General features: G+C 37.5%; 2 protein-coding genes across 3 annotated transcripts; both read right to left on the minus strand.

Moving 5' to 3' along the window:
• Positions 459 to 8,003, minus strand: LOC109950711. Of its 2 annotated transcripts, none has more exons than XM_020570645.1 (7): positions 7,798 to 8,003; positions 7,658 to 7,699; positions 7,440 to 7,564; positions 7,261 to 7,348; positions 7,021 to 7,165; positions 1,250 to 1,410; positions 459 to 677 (listed from the first exon to the last, which is right to left on the minus strand). In XM_020570645.1, exons 1-7 carry the CDS (start codon positions 7,944 to 7,946, stop codon positions 665 to 667), a joined length of 723 nt encoding a protein of 240 aa, XP_020426234.1. In that variant the 5' UTR covers positions 7,947 to 8,003; the 3' UTR covers positions 459 to 664. The 2 variants fall into 2 exon arrangements, with proteins under 2 accessions (XP_020426234.1, XP_020426233.1); XM_020570644.1 differs by having other exon boundaries at positions 7,416 to 7,564.
• Positions 9,445 to 9,966, minus strand: LOC109950618 (uncharacterized mitochondrial protein AtMg00810-like). The gene has a single exon (XM_020570185.1). It carries the CDS (start codon positions 9,964 to 9,966, stop codon positions 9,445 to 9,447), a length of 522 nt encoding a protein of 173 aa, XP_020425774.1.

The raw sequence follows: 20,753 nt of genomic DNA on the forward strand, positions 1-20,753 counted from the left end.
GTCAAATCGCTGGTGGGGAGGGTCACACGGGTGCCATGTCAACTGTTAACGATTGACCGTCTGATCAACTTAACGAAAGGATGAAATTGGACGATGTTCAAAACGTCAGGGCGTAAATTGATAAAATTGATAGTGGGGTCCAATTTGAGAATGACCCTAAACCAACAAAGTGTCTTTTGTGGTTAGCCCTTTATTTTTCTACACCTATTTTTTCTTCTATCACATTTCTCGCTCCACTCTCCTACAATAACACAACCTCCTTTTTCATGCATGATTTTAGGACTGGGTTTTGCATTAGGACTCTTTTTCTTTTTCAAATCAAACCCATGTAACTGTGCCCCCATTTTTGGGTTCGGGTCAGGATAATAAACACGTCAAAAATACTTAATCTAAATCTGACCCTTTTACTAGGTTCCATGAAGTGATTGTAGGAGCATGCAATTGTTAGTCAGCTTTCACAAATGGTTATGCTCCCATCAAAAATCCATAATCTACGCCGACAATGGTTAGTACATTCACAGAGTGACTATTTCTTTTTTCTTTTTCTTTTTTGTCAAACAGAGTGACTAATTCTTTAACCGAGAAGAAAAAAACAACTCATAACCTACAAAGTCTGCTAGTTAAAAGTCATCTCATCAGCATCAACGTAGTCATCAGCTTTCCCTCATGCGATAACTCTGCAATAATTCAAATAAGTATGTCATCAGCTTTCATGTTTTCTTGTTCCGCCTACAAGTTTATCTTACTTAGGTAAAGAAGTTCATAAATAAATAACACAGGAAGCCCAATACTTTCAGAGAGAAATAACATCATGCATCTGAATAATCATAAAGGGAAGCAGGATGCACAAAGACATGCACCACACATCTTCCATTTTCCATCTTCACAGGTACTACCTCAACCATTTTCTACATCACCTCAATATACGAAACACACATATCTCTCTCCAACAGAATTCATGAGAGTGAATTGTCCACTCTGCGATTAGTCTTGGCTCAAACACATCATTTTCTTAATCTATGGAATGAAATCTGAAATAGGTAAGGATACATGCTAATCATTCTAATTATACCTCAAAAATGATTATAATATCAAGCATTGCGAAAATATTTAAATATATATATTGATTGCAATCTAAAGTTAAACGGCATGCTTCAATTTCCGAGTTCTTTATGACTTGGTGCAACTAAATTTTTTGGGTTGGAGGGGAATAATTAAGTAAAGGGGCAGAAGGCTTGCTGATACTCACATGGGGCTCGGTAATATTGGCCCTCTGCACAATGGGCATGTTCCGCCATTCTTTAAACACCACTTGATTACGCACTTGTAGTGAAATGTGTGACCACAAGGCAGTGAGTCTACACTCAATCCTTCATCATTGTAGAGATCATCCAAGCAGGTGGTGCACTCCTGTGATTGACAACAAAAATTCATGTGATAAGGGTAGTCATTCATAGAATTATCACTGCAATCACCACTCTCCGAGAGTGAGAAAGAATATGTGGCTGCCATTGACGTGAAAAATGCTAGAACTTGGAATTACATCAAGACCTGAGCACAAGATACGCAATCAGGTCATGACAATGACACCAAACTGGTGTTGGTTTTGTGATGGAATATGAGGTGCTGGAAATATGAGTTGCTTCAGCAGAGCTCTTTGTATTCTGATTCACTTAGCTTGTGTTTACAATGATAAGCTCAAAGGCTTTTTAAAAAGAGAACAAATATTCTAGAGAATACTTCCTAGAGAACCTAAAAGACATTGCATAGGAACTCTACCAAATTAATTAAGGACAGCTACAGCTGCTGCAATAAATAGAGATATTCTAGAGAATGAAGGAAGTGCATTAATTCCAACACTCCCCCTTAATGGACTTTCTTCACAACTCCAATGAGCTCTCTTAAATAGCAAAACTTCTCTTGTGGAAGTGCCTTGGTGAGTATGTCTGCCAACTGCTCCTCTGTCCTGCAGTATTCAAGTGCAACTTCACCTTTCTCAATTGACTCTCGAATGAAATGGTACTTGATGGCAATGTGCTTTGTACGATCATGACTCACTGGATTTTTCCCAATGGCAATGGCAGATTTGTTGTCACAATATAATTTGGTGCCACCTTCTTGCTTTTCGCCAATGTCTTCAAGTATCCTTCTAAGCCATACAGCTTGTGATGCTGCCTTAGCTGCTGCAATGTACTCTGCTTCAGCAGTAGATTGTGCCACCACATTTTGCTTCTTTGATGCCCATGAACATATGCCGGAACCAAGTGAAAAAACATAGGCCGACGTGCTCTTCATATCGTCAAGACATCCTGCCCAATCACTGTCTGTGTAACCAATAAGCCTTGATTTTTCTACTGCTGTAAACAAAATTCCATAATCAAGTGTGCCTTGCAAGTATCTCAACACCCTTTTTGCAGCTCTAAAATGAATCTGACTTGGCTCTTGCATATAACGTGAAAGTAAACTTGCAGCAAACATAATATCTGGTCTAGTTGCCGTAAGATACAAAAAACTACCAACCAAACTTCTGTACTTCTTAGCATCCGCCTTCTTTGCACCATCAAACTTCCTCATTTTCTCATTTGCTATCAAAGGAGTAGCCACTGATTTGCAGCCCAGCAAATTGAACTTCTTGAGAATATTTTCAGCATATTTCTTTTGAGAAATGAAGATCCCATTTTCAGTTTGAGAAACTTCAATTCCCAAAAAATAATGAAGTAATCCCAGATCACTCATCTCGTAGGTGCTCATCATATCCTTCTTGAACTGTTGGATCAAGTGTTCATCATTGCCCGTAAAGATCAAATCATCAACATACAGTGAAACAATAAGAATAGAAGCTCCCTTCTTTAGGATGTAAAGTGTGGGCTCACTTTGGCTCTTTTGAAAACCACTATGTGAAAAATACTTATCAATTTCAGCATACCAAGTCCGGGGCGCCTGCTTTAGCCCATAAAGAGCCTTTTTCAACTTGTAAACTTTGTCTTCTCCCCCCTCAACAAGAAAACCTTGGGGTTGCTCAACATAAACCTCTTCTTCGAGCACTCCATTCAAGAATGCTGACTTCACATCAAGCTGATAAATCAACCAATTCTTTTGAGCAGCAAGAGCAATCAAAGTTCTAATTGTTTCAAGTCTTGCGACAGGAGCAAAAATTTCAAAAAAATCAATACCTGGCTTTTGAGTAAAACCTCTAGCCACGAGCCTTGCTTTGTGCTTTTGAATGCTTCCATCTTGATTAAACTTTGTCTTGAAAATCCATTTGACTCCAATCACATCTCTGTCTTTTGGAAGATCCACAAGCTCCCAAGTTTGATTTTTCTCGATCATTCTTATCTCATCCTTCATTGCTTTCACCCATACTTCATGCTCTCTGGTTCTATACCAGAAAAGTTGCAAGTCTCATAAATATCATTCAAGCTTCTAGTTCTTAGTGGAGGACTTTCTGATGAAGAATAATTTGGGGAAACAGGTTCAGCGTTTGAATTGTTTCCGGCAGCTGCTGGTGTTTGAGGAGTGGCTTCTTCTTCTTGATGCTCTCCTAGAATCTCCCTTTGCTCTTGCACTAAAGCATATGGCATTTCCTGCACTTTATTTTCATTCCAATCCCATCTTGCTTTTTCATTAAAAACAACATCTCTACTCACAATTAACTTCTTAGTTTCAACATTATAAAGTCTGTAGCCTTTGGTGCTGGAACTGTATCCAACAAAGATGCATTTCTGGCTTTTATCATCAAATTTAGTTCTCTTTTCAGCAGGAATATGAGCATAACAGATACAACCAAAGATTTTGAGATGTCTTACCGAAGGCTTGAAACCACTCCAAGCTTCAAATGGAGTCTTGTTCTTGACAACTTTAGTTGGACTTCTGTTGAGAATATACACTGCTGTAAATACAGCTTCTGCCCAAAAACGTTTGGGTAGTCCTTTCTCATTCATCATTGAAGTAGCCATCTCAACAATTGTTCGATTTTTTCTCTCTGCGATCCCATTTTGTTGGGGACTATAGCTTGCTGTCAATTGCTTCCAAATTCCTTCATCTTTGCAATAATCTTCAAATTCTTGAGAGGTATACTCACCTCCTCTGTCACTTCGCATAACTTTAATGGTGCTGCCACTTTGCTTCTCCACTAATGCTTTGAATCTTTTGAACACAACAAAAGTTTCTGATTTTTCCTTCAAAAAATAAACCCAAGTCATCCTCGAAAAGTCGTCAATAAAGGTGAGGAAATACCTGTATTGACTTAAAGATGGAGTTTGCATTTTGCCACAGATATCAGTGTGTATAAGTTCTAGTGGTGCTTTTGCTCGCCACGTGCTTTGTCGAGGAAAAGAATTACGGTGTTGCTTGCCCATAATGCACCCTTCACATACATCTGTTGTTTCTTTAATTTCCGGCAGCCCGTTCACCATACTATTCTTCTGGAGTAGCTTCAGCCCCTGGAAGTTTAGATGACAAAATCTCTTGTGCCATAACCAAGAGTCCTGCACAACATCAGCTTTCATGGCAGCAACTTCAGCATATTGAAATTCAATGGGGAAATTTCTATTCCTCTCCATTTTCACCTTTGCAATCACCATCTCAACTGCATTTTTATCATAAATGATGCATGCACCATCTTGAAAAACAAGACGATAGCCATTCTCCACAAGTTGTCCAACACTAAGCAAATTTTGACTTAGTTTTGGAACAAGCAAGACATCATGAATCTGCTTCACCCCCTTCTTAGTTTTGACAGCAATTCTTCCTTTTCCTTTTGCCTCCACAATAGCACCATTACCCATTTTGATATTTGGAGTAGCTGAAGTATCCACATCAAGAAAAATATTTTCATTTCCTGACATGTGGTTGCTGCATCCACTGTCAAGATACCAGATGCTTTCTTTTTCCTCAAGGGCAGATAAACAAGTAGAGAACAAGTTTTCATTTCCATCATCATCATTCTTACTTTCAGAAAAATTTGCTTGGTTTGCTTTCTTGAATCTGCAGTTCTTCTCAACGTGCCCAAATTTGTTGCAATGATGGCACTTTGGTTTTCCACGGTTCCAACAATTTGATGTATCATGATTTGTTTTGTTACAAATCCTGCAGGAAGGCTGATTATCTTCAGAATTCGTACTTTTCCCATTCTTGGATTCATCTCTTTTGCTGGATTCTCCTTTCTTCCACCTTCTTTGCTCCCCCGTTTGCTGGTCATCTCTAGAATTGCCTTTCTTGGAGGACTTTTGAGATTTGAAACTTAGTTTTGATTGGAAAGCACTCTCAACAGATTGATTATTTCGTGTCAACCTTCTCTGCTCGTGAGACTTTAAAGAACCCATCAATTGTTCAATTGATAAGGTGGTGATGTCCTTGCACTCTTCAATAGCAGCAACAATGGGATCATATTTTTCAGGCAAGCTGATCAATATTTTTTCAACAACCCTCTGGTCAGAGATCTCCTCACCAAGTGTTCTCATTTGATTCACAACTTCAGCTAGTCTGGAGGCATAATCTTGGATGCATTCAGATTCTTTCATCTTCATATTATAGAACTCCCTGCGCAAAGTCTGTAGCTTGATTGTTATGGCCTTGCTGTCACCTTGAAACTCCTTTTCTAATGTATCCCAGGCTTCTTTTGCTGTTTTAGCTCTTGTAATTCTTGGAAAAATGTCTGAAGTGACTCCGTTCTGAATCTTGGAGAGAGCCTTGGCATCTTTCATGACTTCTGCTTCGAACTTCTCTATTTCTGCTGCTGGAAGCTGACTTAGATCCTCTGGTTCTTGAAGCCCTCTTTCAACGAAGCTCCAAAGACCTTCTGACAACAGTATAGTTCTCATCTTCACCTTCCAGAAATCATAATTTCCACCTCCAAAGATTGGGAGAATAGAGTAGGAAACTGATGGACCTTCTTTGGCTCCTGATGACATCTTCTAGAATTGATTTCAACGCCCAGATATGATCGAACGCTGCTCTGATACCAGTTGTTGGTTTTGTGATGGAATATGAGGTGCTGGAAATATGAGTTGCTTCAGCAGAGCTCTTTGTATTCTGATTCACTTAGCTTGTGTTTACAATGATAAGCTCAAAGGCTTTTTAAAAAGAGAACAAATATTCTAGAGAATACTTCCTAGAGAACCTAAAAGACATTGCATAGGAACTCTACCAAATTAATTAAGGACAGCTACAGCTGCTGCAATAAATAGAGATATTCTAGAGAATGAAGGAAGTGCATTAATTCCAACAACTGGACCCCCTCACTCTAATCCGAGCACATAAATATCCCACAATCCAATCATGGCATAAATATGCTACAATCGGGACTCTTCAACTATCACCGAAGGAACCAATTCCATTGTAAAAGTGCGACGCAACACGCATATATTAACCATAGTGTTAAAAGAATAAAACAGAAAAGAAAAAAAAAAAATGATCATAGAATTCTACCATGGATTTCTAAAATCGAATTCCCAATCAAGGCAGAACAATAAGTTGATCTAGGCATTGCAGTGCATGCTAAACACCTGAGTATATTAGACTAGAATAAATCGCGCAGAGCTTAATACCTTATACATAGACATAGTTTAGCATCTTCATTCCAAATGCATGACGAAATATGTATACCGTCAATCAGTAAAACACTGAACCAGTACGAGATTCCATTTTTCATTGAGAAACAAAAATTTAATTAAAAAGGCAAAAGGTACAAGAATAGTGGACTAGGAGTCAACTGGTGACATGACAAAACACGAAGGCCTAGCATTAGTTAGTAGATACTATCCCCAGGCACCAGTTGAAATTCCATTATCATAAAGAAATGAAGGTAAATTCACAGTAACAGGCAAAACAAAAGTAAAACAGAAGGGCTAATAACTGTAGTGTGTAGACTTGGACCAGAAGACTAACAAGAAAACTGCATCAAGTTAATTACTTTTAATCAAACAAAAGAGTTAAATATAGTAGACTTTGTTGAAGAGGATGAATATGCAATTGAATCTAATATGAGAATAAAATTGAAGAACCGAGCAGAAACCATACCCCGAACTCCTTTACAATCGATCTTCTTAGATTTAGCAGGAAATCATCTTTGCTTAAATTAAATGATGGTGATTCTCCAAGTGTTCTTTCATAAATTTCTTGGTAAAGCTTTATTTTTGCATCTTCAGTATTCTCTCTACATATGCTACAAGAAAAGGCAGGAAAATATTCATTAATTTAATTTTCTAGGGCAAGATATATACAATTAGCATCTGCATTTCTAACTATTAAAAAAAATACCTAAAATTATTTGGATTCTCTTCCGGATCTTTCAAAATCCACTGTGGAACAAGGAAGACTAGCAACTCTAGTTGTTGGACAAAGGCACCTGCAAAGAAACAGGAATTAGGTGAATTAGTAGGTCACCCAAAATACATTTATGTACAATTGCTTACTTCTGTCATCTGCATAGAGATCACCAAAAATGATATCACGCTTCAGCTCATCTGTTGACATTTCGGAACGACCTAGTTTCGCAATCCAAATGTGCATGTCCTTAATCTTAGTAGATATCAACCTTTTCCCCATATTTCCTTTCTGAATCCTGCAAGACATGTAACAACATTTATTCATTAAAATTAAATGAATCATATAGTAGAGGAGAGATGATAAACTTGAGGCAATCGTATGTCCATGCCTCTCTTCAAGCATCCTTTCAGAATCTCCGGATGGCGTAATCCTGCAAGAAAGATATCTTCAGTTGGAAGACAGTATGCATTTCTATATTTACTTTCAAATTTTAAAAATATTTATTTATTATTTAAAAAAAGGACTCACAGCATTACAGAATCTACTCCAAACTTCTCCTCATGGATGAATTCCGGTATCAATGAGCACAGCATCCCCAGATGATTTTCAACATCACTGCCGAATTTGCTTTCTATGACTTCTTTGGTTGAAATTTCAATACGGTCCAACTCATCCATGAATTTAAAGCTCTTCTTTGCTGACAAAATATATTCTGCGAAAATTAGTATAATCAATTAGGGTTTGTTACGGTCTAGTTCGGTCCTGTTCTCATTTCAACTTAAAATTGAAATTGATACTGTTCATTTGGTCTGGTCTGATTTAGGTTTTAACTAAAATATTCGAGAAAACTGGACCAACTCGAATTGGTTTAGATCCAATTCAGTTCCAGTTTTTACAGTTTGGACCGACTCTTCAGCTCAATTGAGTTTTTTTGTTCTTGAATTTTTTTAAGTTTTAGCCCAATTGAAATTTAAAAACTTTTGGGCCTAATTATTCACGATTGGCCCAATTCATATCCACACGTTGCAAATTGAATGAATTCATCAAGCATTAATACTCTTTTTACTCAAAACAACAAATATCAAGCATTAATATAAAAGTTATAATCTAAAAACAAAACAAAATAAAGAAAATTTAATTACAAACAAATTGCAGAGAGCTCAACCTCATTGTGCTGCTCTATATACCTCTGCATCAAAGAAAAAACAATGTCAACCCGAAACATAGATCTTACCAGAATGATTTAATTTAAGAAAACAACAACTGACAGAAAAACTCTACACAATCAGGTAAACAAGATTTTAATTCTTTTGTGTCAGAAAGACCACATGCATATTATTTTCATCTTACTTACTTTTCTTTCAAAGAACCCATGAATTTCGGGGTTTTATGATTCTGATTTTTATTCTTAAGTAAATTTTTGTAATGAAGTTCAATTTCATATATCCCTAGAATTAGTTTATGTAAATTAATTAATTACTTTACTAAATTTCGTTTTCTTTTTCTTTTCGTTGTTGAAAACAAGAGCCTTTCAAATTACAAGTATTTGAAAGAATGAATTGATAGGTTAATAATAGAAGCAATGGTTGTTTAAGTAGCCTTACATAGAGTAACCTAAGAATGGAAAAACAGCCCACATTTAATAAACCTATTACGTGGTAACAGATTAAGTCAAAACAAACAAATACTCCCTAAACTCTAAGGATTTATTAACCAAGTAGTAACACACTACCAAAAATTCTAACTGCAACCTAACAATTCCTCTCTTAAACTGAATGCAACTTGCAATCAGTTTACACATGGTTCTGGACAAATACCTAACATACTTCGCAGCTTCACGAATGCATCCAACTTGAGAGGTTTTGCCATCACATCTGCAATTTATTCTTGATTGTTGCAATGCACCAATTCCACAGTTCCCGCCTTTCTGAAGAAAATGGAAGTGAACGTCTATATGCTTGCTGGGTCCATGCATCACTTGATTCTTCGCAAGTTTGATTACTGAGCTGCTATTAAAGCGAACAATTGTAGGCCTATCTTGATTTTTACCAAGCATCCCAAAAATCCTTCTCAACCATACTACCTGACACGCATAAGAGGCAGCAACATGAACTCTGCCTCAGTGGTGGATAGAGTTACTATCGGCTATTTCTTTGATGACCAGGACATCACCGCTTAACTGAATAAGAAAACGTGACCTGAGGTGCTCTTCCTGTCATCTTGGTCTCCTGCATAGTCACTATCTGTATAAATATTCAGTTCTCTTTTTCCTCCCTTCTTGTAGAACACCCAAAAACCGGTTGTTCCTCTTAGATACCTTAAAATTCTCTTTGCTGCCTCCATGTGAAGCTCAGTAGGATTACAAATATAATTGCTAATAAGACTTACCACAAACATCATGTCTGGTCGAGTAGCAGTTAAATACATGAGGCTTCCCACAATCTGTTTGTAGATGGTGCTGTCTACTTGTACTCCATCTTCATCTCTCAAAAGTTTGCAACTTGGGACAATGGGATCAAGAACCAAAATGCTTTTATTCATTCCAAATTTTTCCAGCACCTCCAAAACATATTTCTTTTGGCTAATGAATATTCCATCAGTCCTTTGCATAACTTCTATACCAAGAAAGTACCTCATCTTCCCAAGATTAGTCATGTCAAACTCAAGCATCATTGATCTCTTAAACTCAGCAAACATAGATTCATCATTTCCAGTAAATATGAGATCATCAACTTAAAGACTCACAATTAGAATTTTACATTCCTTTGTTGTCTTTGTGAACAAGGTGTGTTCATAATGACATCTTTCAAATCCTTCACGAAATAAGCCTCTATTCAAATATACCAAGCTTGGGGAGCTTGCTTAAGTCTGTATAAAGGCTTTTTAAGCCTATAGACTTTCTGTTCATTGCCTTTGTGGACATAACCTTGAGGCTGCTCAACAAACACTTCCTCATTTCATTCCCCATGCAGGTCACTTCCAGCTGGTAGATTGTCCATTGTCTTTGAGTTGAAAGTGCTATTACCATACGGATTGTATCCAACCGTGTCATAGGTACAAACACTTCTGTATAGTCTATCCCATGTCGTTTTATGAACCCACTTTACTCCAATCTTCTTTCCTCTAGCAGGGAGCTCCTTCAATTCCTATGTATAGAAATATACTCAGGTACAACACCTATTTCTATACCTCATCATCGCATGGCCCCAACTGAACTGAACGAACTTAAGATACAACTCGAAGAATTACAAGCAAAAGGATATATCCATCCTAGTACTTCACCATGAGGTGCACCTACTGTCTTTGTGAAAAAGAAAGATTTAACTCTTCGAATGTGTATTGATTATCGTCAATTAAATAGCGTCACCATAAAGAACAAATATCCTTTGCCAAGAATTGACGATTTATTCGATTAGTTAAGAGGTTCTCATTTCTTTTCAAAGATTGATCTTCGATCTGGCTACCACCAACTTCGTGTTAAAGCTGAAGATATACCCAAAACAGCTTTTAGAACTCGATATGGGCATTATGAATTTGTAGTTATGCCTTTTGGATTGACAAATGCACCAGCAGCATTTATGGATATGATGAACCGAATTTTCCGACCTTAATTAGATCAGTTTGTCATCGTATTCATTGATGATGTTCTTATATATTCCAAATCTCAAGAAGAACATGAGGAACATTTACGAATTGTTTTACAAACATTAAAAGAAAATCAACTGTACGCAAAGTTGAGTAAGTGTGAATTCTGGTTGAGACAAGTAAAGTTTTTAGGACATCTAATTTCCAATAAAGGTATTTCAGTTGATTCTTCCAAAGTTGAGGCAGTATTGAATTGGAGTCAGCTAAAGAATGTCTCGGAGATATGTAGTTTCCTTGGATTAGCTGGTTATTATAGGAGGTTTATCGAGGATTTTTCTCAAATAGCTGCACCAATGACCAAGCTGACCCAGAAAGGAGTGAAATTCATATGGACTCAAGAATGTGAAAAGTCATTCCAAGAATTGAAAACTCGATTGACTACCGCACCAATACTGATTATTCTTGAACGGGACATATGGTATGTGGTTTATACTTATGCATCTAAACAAGGGTTAGGATGTGTTTTAATGCAATCTAACATAGTAGTAGCTTATGCTTCTCATCAACTGAAGAATCATGAAAGAAATTATCCAACACATGATTTGGAATTAGCAGCAATTGTACATGCTTTAAAAACTTGGCGACATTATCTGTATGGTGAAAGCTTTGAGCTTTACCTTGATCATAAAAGTTTGAAATATCTTTTCGCTCAGAAAGAGCTTAAACTGAGACAAAGACGTTGGATGTGATACTTAGAAGATTATGATTTTGGTCTACATTATCATCCTGGAAGGCTAATATAGTAGCCGATGCTCTAAGTAGGGATATACATGGATTTGAGCAAGACTACAAATTCAGAAATGGAAGATGATGAATTGTATTCAAGATTATGATTTACAGGTGAACGTACATGAGCATGGTGCTTATCTTTATAATTTGGTAACAAGACCAACCTTGCTAGGGAAAGTTGTTGAAAAACAACAAGAGGATAACACCTGTAAATCAATTCAAGAACATATTTTGGATGGAGATAAAATAGAAGGTTGGACCTTTCATGAAGAAGATGGTTTAAGGTATTTAGGTAAACTATATGTACCCAAAATTCCAGAAGTAAGGAATGAAATTCTTCATGAAGCTCATTACTCATCATACACTATTCATCCAGGAAGTACAAAAATGTATCAGGATTTATGTCGTCAGTTTTGGTGGAATGGTATGAAGAGAGATGTAGCCATTTTTGTATCAAAATGTTTGACCTATTAGCAAGTGAAAGCTGAACATCAAAAACCCGATGGCCCTCTTCAACCTTTACCTATTGCACAATGGAAATGGGATCATATCACAAAGGATTTCGTAATAGGTTTACCACGATCACCTAAAGCTAAAGATGCAATATGGGCTATTGTACATCGTTTAACCAAGTCTGCACATTTCATATCAGTCAAAACGACAGATTCCACATAAACTCTTGGGAAATTATATATTCGAGAGATAGTGAGATTACATGGAATTCCTATTTCTATGGTTTTTGATACAGATTCAAAGCTTACTTCTAAGTTTTGGGGTACTTTGCAAAAAGCATTAGGAAGTCAATTAAATTTTAGTAGTGCATTTCATCCCCAAACTGATGGACAATCAGAAAGGACTATTCAGATTTTAGAAGATATGCTAAGAGCTTGTGTTTTGAATTTTCATGGAACTTGGGAAGATCATCTTGCTTTGGCAGAATTTGCTTATAACTACAGTTTTCAATCTAGCATCGGAATGGCTCCATATGAAGTACTCTATGGTAGACCATGTAGATCACTTTTATGTTGGGCGGAAGCAAGTGAAACTATGTTATTAGGACCTGATCTGGTACAAGAAACAACAAAGAAGATCAAAACTATCAAACAACGCTTGCTTACAGCTCAGTGTCAGCAAAAGAATTATGTTGATAGAAGAACAAGGCCATTGAAGTTTAATATTGGGGATCATGTATTCCTTAAAGTTTCACCTCGAAAGGGAGTTAAAAGATTTAGAAAGTCTGGAAAATTAGCCTCACGATTTATTGGACCTTTTGAAGTACTACAACGAATTGGGGAAGTAGCTTACAAGTTAGCACTACCACCTCAATTTTCGAATGTTCATAATGTGTTTCATGTCCCTACGCTTAGAAAATATGAACCAGATCCAGCACATGTCCTAGATTGGAGAGAACTAAACATAGATGAGAAATTATCTTTTGAGGAAAGACCAATACGGATATTAGATCATAAAGAACAAGTGTTACGAACGAAAATTATTCTACTAGTCAAAGTTCTTTGGTTACATGGGAATATTGAAGAAGCTACATGGGAATTAGAGACAGAAATGCATAAGAAATATCCAGAGTTGTTCTTGTATTCCAGTAAGTTTTAAATTTTGAGGACGAAATTTCTTTTAAGGAGGGTATATTGTGAAGTCCGGTTTAATATATATATATATATATATATATATATAATAATCTGACCACATAAAATGGTTGTTTCCATTATTAAATCATTAAATCAATGAATCACTACATAGCATGGGCATTTCGACAAAATTCCAAATCAATCAATGCTCACCGAGTCATCCAACCAACCATCCTTGGTCAGCAATCGAACAAAGAAGTTTATGCGAACCTTCCGTACCGTCTTCTCCACATAACCGCACATGTGAACTATATTTGTGAATCATTATTATTATCAATTCTGTTTTACCATTCACTCAATAACTAATCATAATAAACCATTTACATTTCACTAAGGACGGGCAATGGGAACTTACTTTTCTTCTTGTCCCCATTCCCAGCAGAATTTCACCACCTCCAAAAGGGAATCACGAGGAACAGGCCTTAAGGGGTCAACAGTTGTGTCCTCCGAAATATTAGGAATCTCCCGACCTGTCCACGAAGTTTCCCTCACCACTGCCCTTCGCCTCTTCATCGCAGGGCCAAGAATCTCACTCTTTCCTTGACCCCTCTTTTGTCGGACCCCAACTATAACATCTTCACCACATTCACCCTCAGCAGTGGACACATACCACCCCCGAATCATCCCAATTTATATCTGGGGTTGTATATTGCACCTCTTCTTTAGCATTTTGTACACACTGCTCTCTCGATTTGGCTACTCCAGCATCCTCAGTTTTATCACTCTCCTCTCCAACATCCTCAGTCTTCTGACTTTCCTCTCCAGCATCCTCAATCTTATTCATCTCCTCTCCTAAATCCTTAGTCTTATTCCTCTCCTCTCTAGCATCCCCAGTCTTCCTCGCATATGCATGACTGGTACACTTTTCCAAGCTTAAAACTCTCTCCTCTAGCTGACCCTTCTCATGTGCAATACTGCAACCTCATTCCTCAACTGCTGCACAACAGAGTTTAACTCATCAAGGTCCTTACATACCCGCGGAGCTACACTAGGTGCATCACATTCAGAAACATTTGATCCCCAACTCCAATACGGTTGGCCCATCTGCAATTGACTTGGTCGTAAGAGGCGCAGTATAACAGGCTATCAAACACATAGAGTTAACATGTCATATACAATACTAAACAGCTTTCCTCATGAAACGAACATAGTACTTAAATAAATTATTAACTACACACCTGTTTGCTTTGAAATATATAAGCCTTCAGCTTTCTAAACTCAGGCACTTTATCCGTGGATTCTCACCAACAAATTCAAGAGACTAATGCAGGTTCCTCGATCCGCTTACAATATCTAAAGGGGGGAATTCCCAATTCAGTAATTAATTCATACACCCAAATCTACAACAAATAGATTATCAAAGTCAGTACTTAATTACGAACTATAATTTTACAAACACTCATTTTGAACTACATCATACCTGGAGAGCATAGCTCAATCCCTTTATACTCCATCCAGGTCTGTTAATTCTTTTAGGCTTCTCATCTTCCACATTTTTCTTCCCTTTTCTCACTGAACTCCGCACTGCCTTTTTTTTCCCTTTTTCTGTCCTTTTCCCTTCCCATCATTCTCTTCATCACTCTCTTTCTTCTCGGGAGCAAACAACAAAGAATCTTGCAGAAACTCAAACGATATAGATCCCCACGGATAATTGTTGAATTCGTCCATTTTATGAACCAAATGTAAGTACTCCTCGTTTATCTTCACATTTTGGGGTTTACCTATTATCACAAACTCCACAAAATATAGCAGTCCCAATTTGAACGAGTCCTTGCTTCCTCTTTCGGACTTCAGGAATACATTTTCTAAGTCATGGCAAGTAATGTGACCCCTGTTGGTAAAATGCGCTTTCATAAATCGATTATGAGCATCCCCCCCGGACGTTATGTTAGGCTCTGTTCCACATTTCAGACCACTTATCAAACAAAAATCCTTTACACTGAATTGAGCAACATTGGACCCTATTGCATAACTAAGGCCCAGCATGTCCTTAATGACAAGACTCGACCCAAATTCCACTTTGGAATCCTAGCCGAACCCTGTGCGTGTCCGACACCTGTCGGATGTCGGGCACGAATGACATAATTGCCCTTCCCTACAAAGCACGATAAAATAATAAGGTTGACTCCTACCGAAAAATCGGCAGAGTCTCCCTTGTAACTGGATCAATACCAAAACATTTACACCTGCTAAACAAGCATATATACACAACCAACTGCCAGCATACGTATATATACATTCCAACAGTTAAATTCTAATTCTATGGCAAATTATCAGAGCGACTACTAAGAATTTACAAAGGAGTCAATTCTTTTACAAAACAAAAAGTCCTACATCAGAAAGGAAAGCGCGAAAGGTGGAAAACGGCCTGGTGGTGGATCACTGTGCACGCCTACTGCCTGGGGGCGCAAAACATTAAAAGGGTGAGTGGACCTAAAAACAAAGTTTAGAAAAATACATAAGAACATACTAACCCAACTGTAAAAACAGTTATACAAACTAAATTATTCTCTTTATTATATTCGTACTGAAATCAATGCACTCATATAATTATACATATATATATGCCAATCATACTCATGGTCAACATTAATTTCTTAAAAGCATTGAAAACAGTTTAAAACTACCACCTAGGTGTACCCCTTATTTCCGTCAATTCCTCGCATCACCATGGGTGACACGTACTCGCAGGTCTCAGTGACACAAGGTCAGTCCGAGCCGCAACTAGCAGGATTCAAGGGACCGTAGTTAGCCTGATCCGCATTACTTGCTCCACACGAGTTCAGGTACCATAGAACTCGTGGGGCAACTGTCAAGCATGCTGATTAAACCGAAGGCAACCAATAAAATCCGAAGGCAACATTTGATCTGAAGGCAACTTGTTTACCGAAGGCAACATTTGTATATCTGAGTACCTAAGGCGGTTTAGGAAAATATAAAGTTTCTGAAGAAAATCTGCTGAATAACTAAATTTCTGTAAACTCTAAAATTCTGCTGCCATTTATCTGATAATTAACTAGAATTTCTTTTCCTATATCCTTTAAAGGATATTCCACTCGACAGCATGCAAAACAAAATATTTAAAAGCATATAACAGCTTATAAAACACTGATCTTTGAATAAAACTTATTCAAGATCAAATACTGTAACTGAATTGCTTAAATTCATTTATAAAAACAAAGAGTCCACTCACTGGTGGTTCGTGCTCGCTGGACCTCTTGAAGGTCCCTCCTGCGGGTCAATTGGTGTCCGGGTGCCTGATTCAATGACCATAATATTCTATTAATACAATATTCAATATAGTACTAATTTAAAAACACTGACCCCCAGCTCCTAGAAGTACGTGCGTCAGATTAAAGTTGTTCCTATGCCCAAAAAAAACTTTCCTTCCACTTGGAATAGTTTAGCAGTATCTTGGGACTCAAAAAGCGCTAAAGCCCCAAAAAGTCAACCCAGGACCGTGTTGGTCCACGACCTCAAAATTATGATCCGGAAGCCTTTAGAAATTCCAATATACCTAGGACACATGTCCCGAGGGTTTGATCTCGATCAGGCGGTCGGATTGATCACGATCGTACGATCGCATGATTTCTAAACCCTAGCCCTAGGGTGCAATTTTCGGAGTATCCGAGACTCCGATTCGTGATCCGTCGAATCCTAAACGATTCTAGAATTGTCTAGAGTAACATATCTGAAAAAGATTACAATCCAACGGCTCAACAATATTGAACCTGGAAATCACACAATATGCAAAAATCCGTTCGACGCTCAAACGGTATCCAACACAATATGCAAAAATCCGTTCTAGGACTCAAACACTGAACTGCCCACGCGCCGCCACACGTGCCGACAGCGCATGGGTGGCTTGAAAATTTCTGGCGGTCGGAAAATCTCCAAACCGCTGGCCCAAACCCCTGTCCTAGGTAAAACACCCTATGTGGAACCACTTTTGTTATTGGACCAAAATCTGGCTGGAAGTGGTTGAAATTGCACCCTCAAAACCGGCTGAAACCTAGATTGAAAATCGAACAATCTACTCTTGAAATTTCTGAAATCCTACCCAACCAGCGGCTAGAGCATAAAAAACAGCTAGAAAACCATACCTCACTCGTCCGATTTGGTGGCCGAATGACGGAGATCAAAAGCTTAGAAAATCTGCCAACATTGGCGACTTTCCTTCGAGTTTTCCAGCGATTTCAAGGCGGCTAGCGGCGGAAAGTGGTCGGGGCTTGAAGACGGAACCGAGCTGGTCCTTTTGGCACCGACGGCAAGGGCTGGGGTGGTCGATGGCGGAAGCTATGGAAGTTTGAAAATCAGCTGAAGGGAGGACGTCGGGAGAGGGAGGGAAGAGAGACTGAGGGAGAAGAGAGAGAAGTAAGGTTTTAAAATTCTGACTTTTCAAATTACAATCTTGCCCCTCTACGTATTTTGATTGTATTTTCTTCGTTAAAGCTCCGATTCGAGCCCACTTCGTGTCTACGGACTCGCTTCGTTGTGCTCTATGCAACGGTGTGTGTGGAATTGTCAAATTCCTTCTCGGTCAAAAGGTCAAATTTTCTTTAATAATTTATTTCAAGGGCAAAATTGTCTTTTCCTCTTACTAATTAATAATTAAATGTTAATTAAGGTTTGGGTTATTACACTTAACACCAAGTCCTCCGACTTGCCGGAGTGCCAGAGCATGCACAATTTGACCACTAAATGCAATTTTATGGAGGCCCAACAGGTGCCCAAAACAACTCTCTCTAAATCTTTTCATAAGCGACACAGGACTGAATTCGCCGCACACAAATTATTCACCCGTGCTGCATAGACCTCTGACTCCGGGAAACAAAGTTCAAACCCATATTCCATTTTATACCTGCAACAAACACCTTTTGCTTAAGAAACAAAAGTGATACCTGCTCACAAAATTATGAACACATTAACATATAGAAGTGATACCTACTCACAATATTATCTACACATCTTCATCACATTAAGATACATAACGAAGACCTACAAACACTATTTTCAACACATTCACATACATAATGGATACCTACTAACACTATTTTTAACATATTAAGATGCAAACTGATACATTATTTTCAACTCATTAACATACATAATTAATACCTACAAACACTATTTTCAACACATTCAGATACATAATGGATACCTACTAACACTATTTTTAACATATTAAGATGCAAAATTGATACATTATTTTCAACTCATTAAGATACATAATTTTCACCTACAAACACTATTTTCAACTCATTAAGATACATAATTTTCACCTACAAATACTATTTTCAACACATTCACATACAGAACTGATACCTACCAACACTATTTTCAACACATTAAGATACATAATTGATACATACTACAAGATGCATTGATCCTTCTGCATCCCAAATCATCTTATATTCACAGTTAAGATTCAATTTTATCTTCTGCGTTATGGAATTTTAAGAAAAGACAACAAGCAAGCACAATGCAAAAAAAAAAAAAAAAAGGAACAACCAACAGCTGTGAATCTACACTTCAACAAATTACCACAAAAAATTGCGATAAAAAGACAATCCAACTTTTGGAAAAATTAAATAATATTTAAACCGCAGAAAAACTTTAAAAATTAGTTACTATGCTTCAACAAATTACTAGAAACTAGGAAAAGACGCAAAAAAGACAACTGAAGCCAATTTATATTTTTGTAAACACAACTACTACAGAGACAGACTACTCTTACCCAGAAAATCAATGCCCTAAAATCCTAAACATTATTTAAACATTAACTGAATGCAATATAACATGCAAACTTTAATATGAATGAAAGAGAGGGAATTCAAGAGAAATGTACATTCTCAGACGTTCAAATGAGAAATATTAGATGAGCGAGGAAGCGAAAGAGACAAAGTACACCAAGGAGTTTCTATGATGAGAAATACACAAATTTATGTCTGGTAGGTATTTTGGGTGTTTAGGGTTGATTCATAAATTCATAAATTCATAAATTTATTGACAAGAAAGGCTCGACTGGTGAAGTACGGCGCCACTGTCAGGAAGAAGAAATGTGCGTTTTTTTTGAAATAGGCGTGACTTGACACTTGGGCTAAGGGGAACTGTAGCCTACCCGTTTTTACCATAAGCTTGCTTTTTCTCTTTAGCTGTTTAGATAATTTGTATGGCTGGATTTGGTTCTCATATAATGTTCGCACATAAGCGTTCTCACTAGATAACCACCCTATCTACTGTAGACGTCCATAAACTTGGCCCACAGTTGTAATTGGGTCCATGAACTTTTTTTTGAGGCAATTACATCCGTTAACTCGATAAATAGTTCCAATTGGGTCATACCGTCCAACTCTGTCAATTAATCTATCAAAGTGAGAGGGTAAAAAGGTCCTTTTGGGTTCTTCACCCATCATTGACCCTAACTCCACCCTCTTCATCCATCATTAACCCTAACAACCCCACCTCCATCTTCACAAGTTTACAATACAAATCCATATCAAACAGTTTGTGATTGGTAGAAACCACATAGGAGTTACTTGGCTCTATTTACAAATGCACAATAGGGGATTAATAAGATCGTATCTTAGAGCCAGCCCCTTATGTAGGGTTCCAAACAGAGCAAAATTCCCTTTTGGGGTATTCCGAAGGTGTAATAACCTAGGCAACAAAAAAGGGGCCCAATACTTCAACTAGAGTTCGAACGAATCACTTAGATACAAGCCTGGAACCTCAATGAGTTTGAACGAATCAATTAGATACAATTCTCTCATGTTCCACATTTCTAAAAATTTTGGAATTGTTTTCAATTCTGGGCAGCCATTTGCTTTCAAACATACAAATTGGTTGGTAAATCTGGGATTGCAAGAAGTTTTATGCATGCATTTAAAGACAAGACCTTGAGCTTTGAAAGACGAACGAGGCTTGGCAAGCTACAAAAGTCATTGTGTTTAGGCCAAAATTCTGCACGCTAGCCCATTGTTGTCGAGAGACCCATGAACCAAAAATATTTGGGCTTTCATTAATAGGAATCCAAGGAAAAAAAAAAAAAAAACCAAGACACTGAAAAAGCCCAGACCCTTTTGAACAAATTACAAATATAGCCATGATTTGAAAAAAATAAAATACTTGCAATTAAAGAACTGATACACACTGTTTTGGATAAAAGCCCAGCTTCTGAGAAGATCTCACCACTTACTCTCTATCCCAAAAAGCAAAAACAGCAGATCTTTTTCTTAAGGAAGCCCACACGTCAATTCCTAACTTTGAAAAAGTCAAAATTTTCAGCTATCACAGAGGAGTGAATAGGGAGCTAATGAAGGCAAGTCTTACAAGAGGACTTCTCCATTTTTTGCAGCCAAATGAAGAAGATCAAAATTCCTTTTTTTATATATATAGAGAAACTCTGCACCAAAGCAGGTGGCCTTTCCAAGAGATAAGCAGACTATGTTTTCAAGAGATAAG

Source organism: Prunus persica, chromosome G8 (assembly GCF_000346465.2).
Source record: "Prunus persica cultivar Lovell chromosome G8, Prunus_persica_NCBIv2, whole genome shotgun sequence".
Lineage (NCBI taxonomy): Eukaryota > Viridiplantae > Streptophyta > Magnoliopsida > Rosales > Rosaceae > Prunus > Prunus persica.

Excerpts from the sequence above, each read along its gene's own strand:
- LOC109950711 (XM_020570644.1), bottom strand. The coding sequence starts at position 7,946 with ATGGATGAGTTGGACCGTATTGAAATTTCAACCAAAGAAGTCATAGAA. Across the intron at positions 7,700-7,797 it reads GGAGTAGATTCTGTAATGCT|GATTACGCCATCCGGAGATT; the intron begins GTGAGTCCTTTT and ends TCTTTCTTGCAG. Across the intron at positions 7,349-7,415 it reads TCTCTATGCAGATGACAGAA|GTGCCTTTGTCCAACAACTA; the intron begins GTAAGCAATTGT and ends GTTTCTTTGCAG.
- LOC109950618 (XM_020570185.1), bottom strand. The coding sequence starts at position 9,966 with ATGTTTGCTGAGTTTAAGAGATCAATGATGCTTGAGTTTGACATGACT.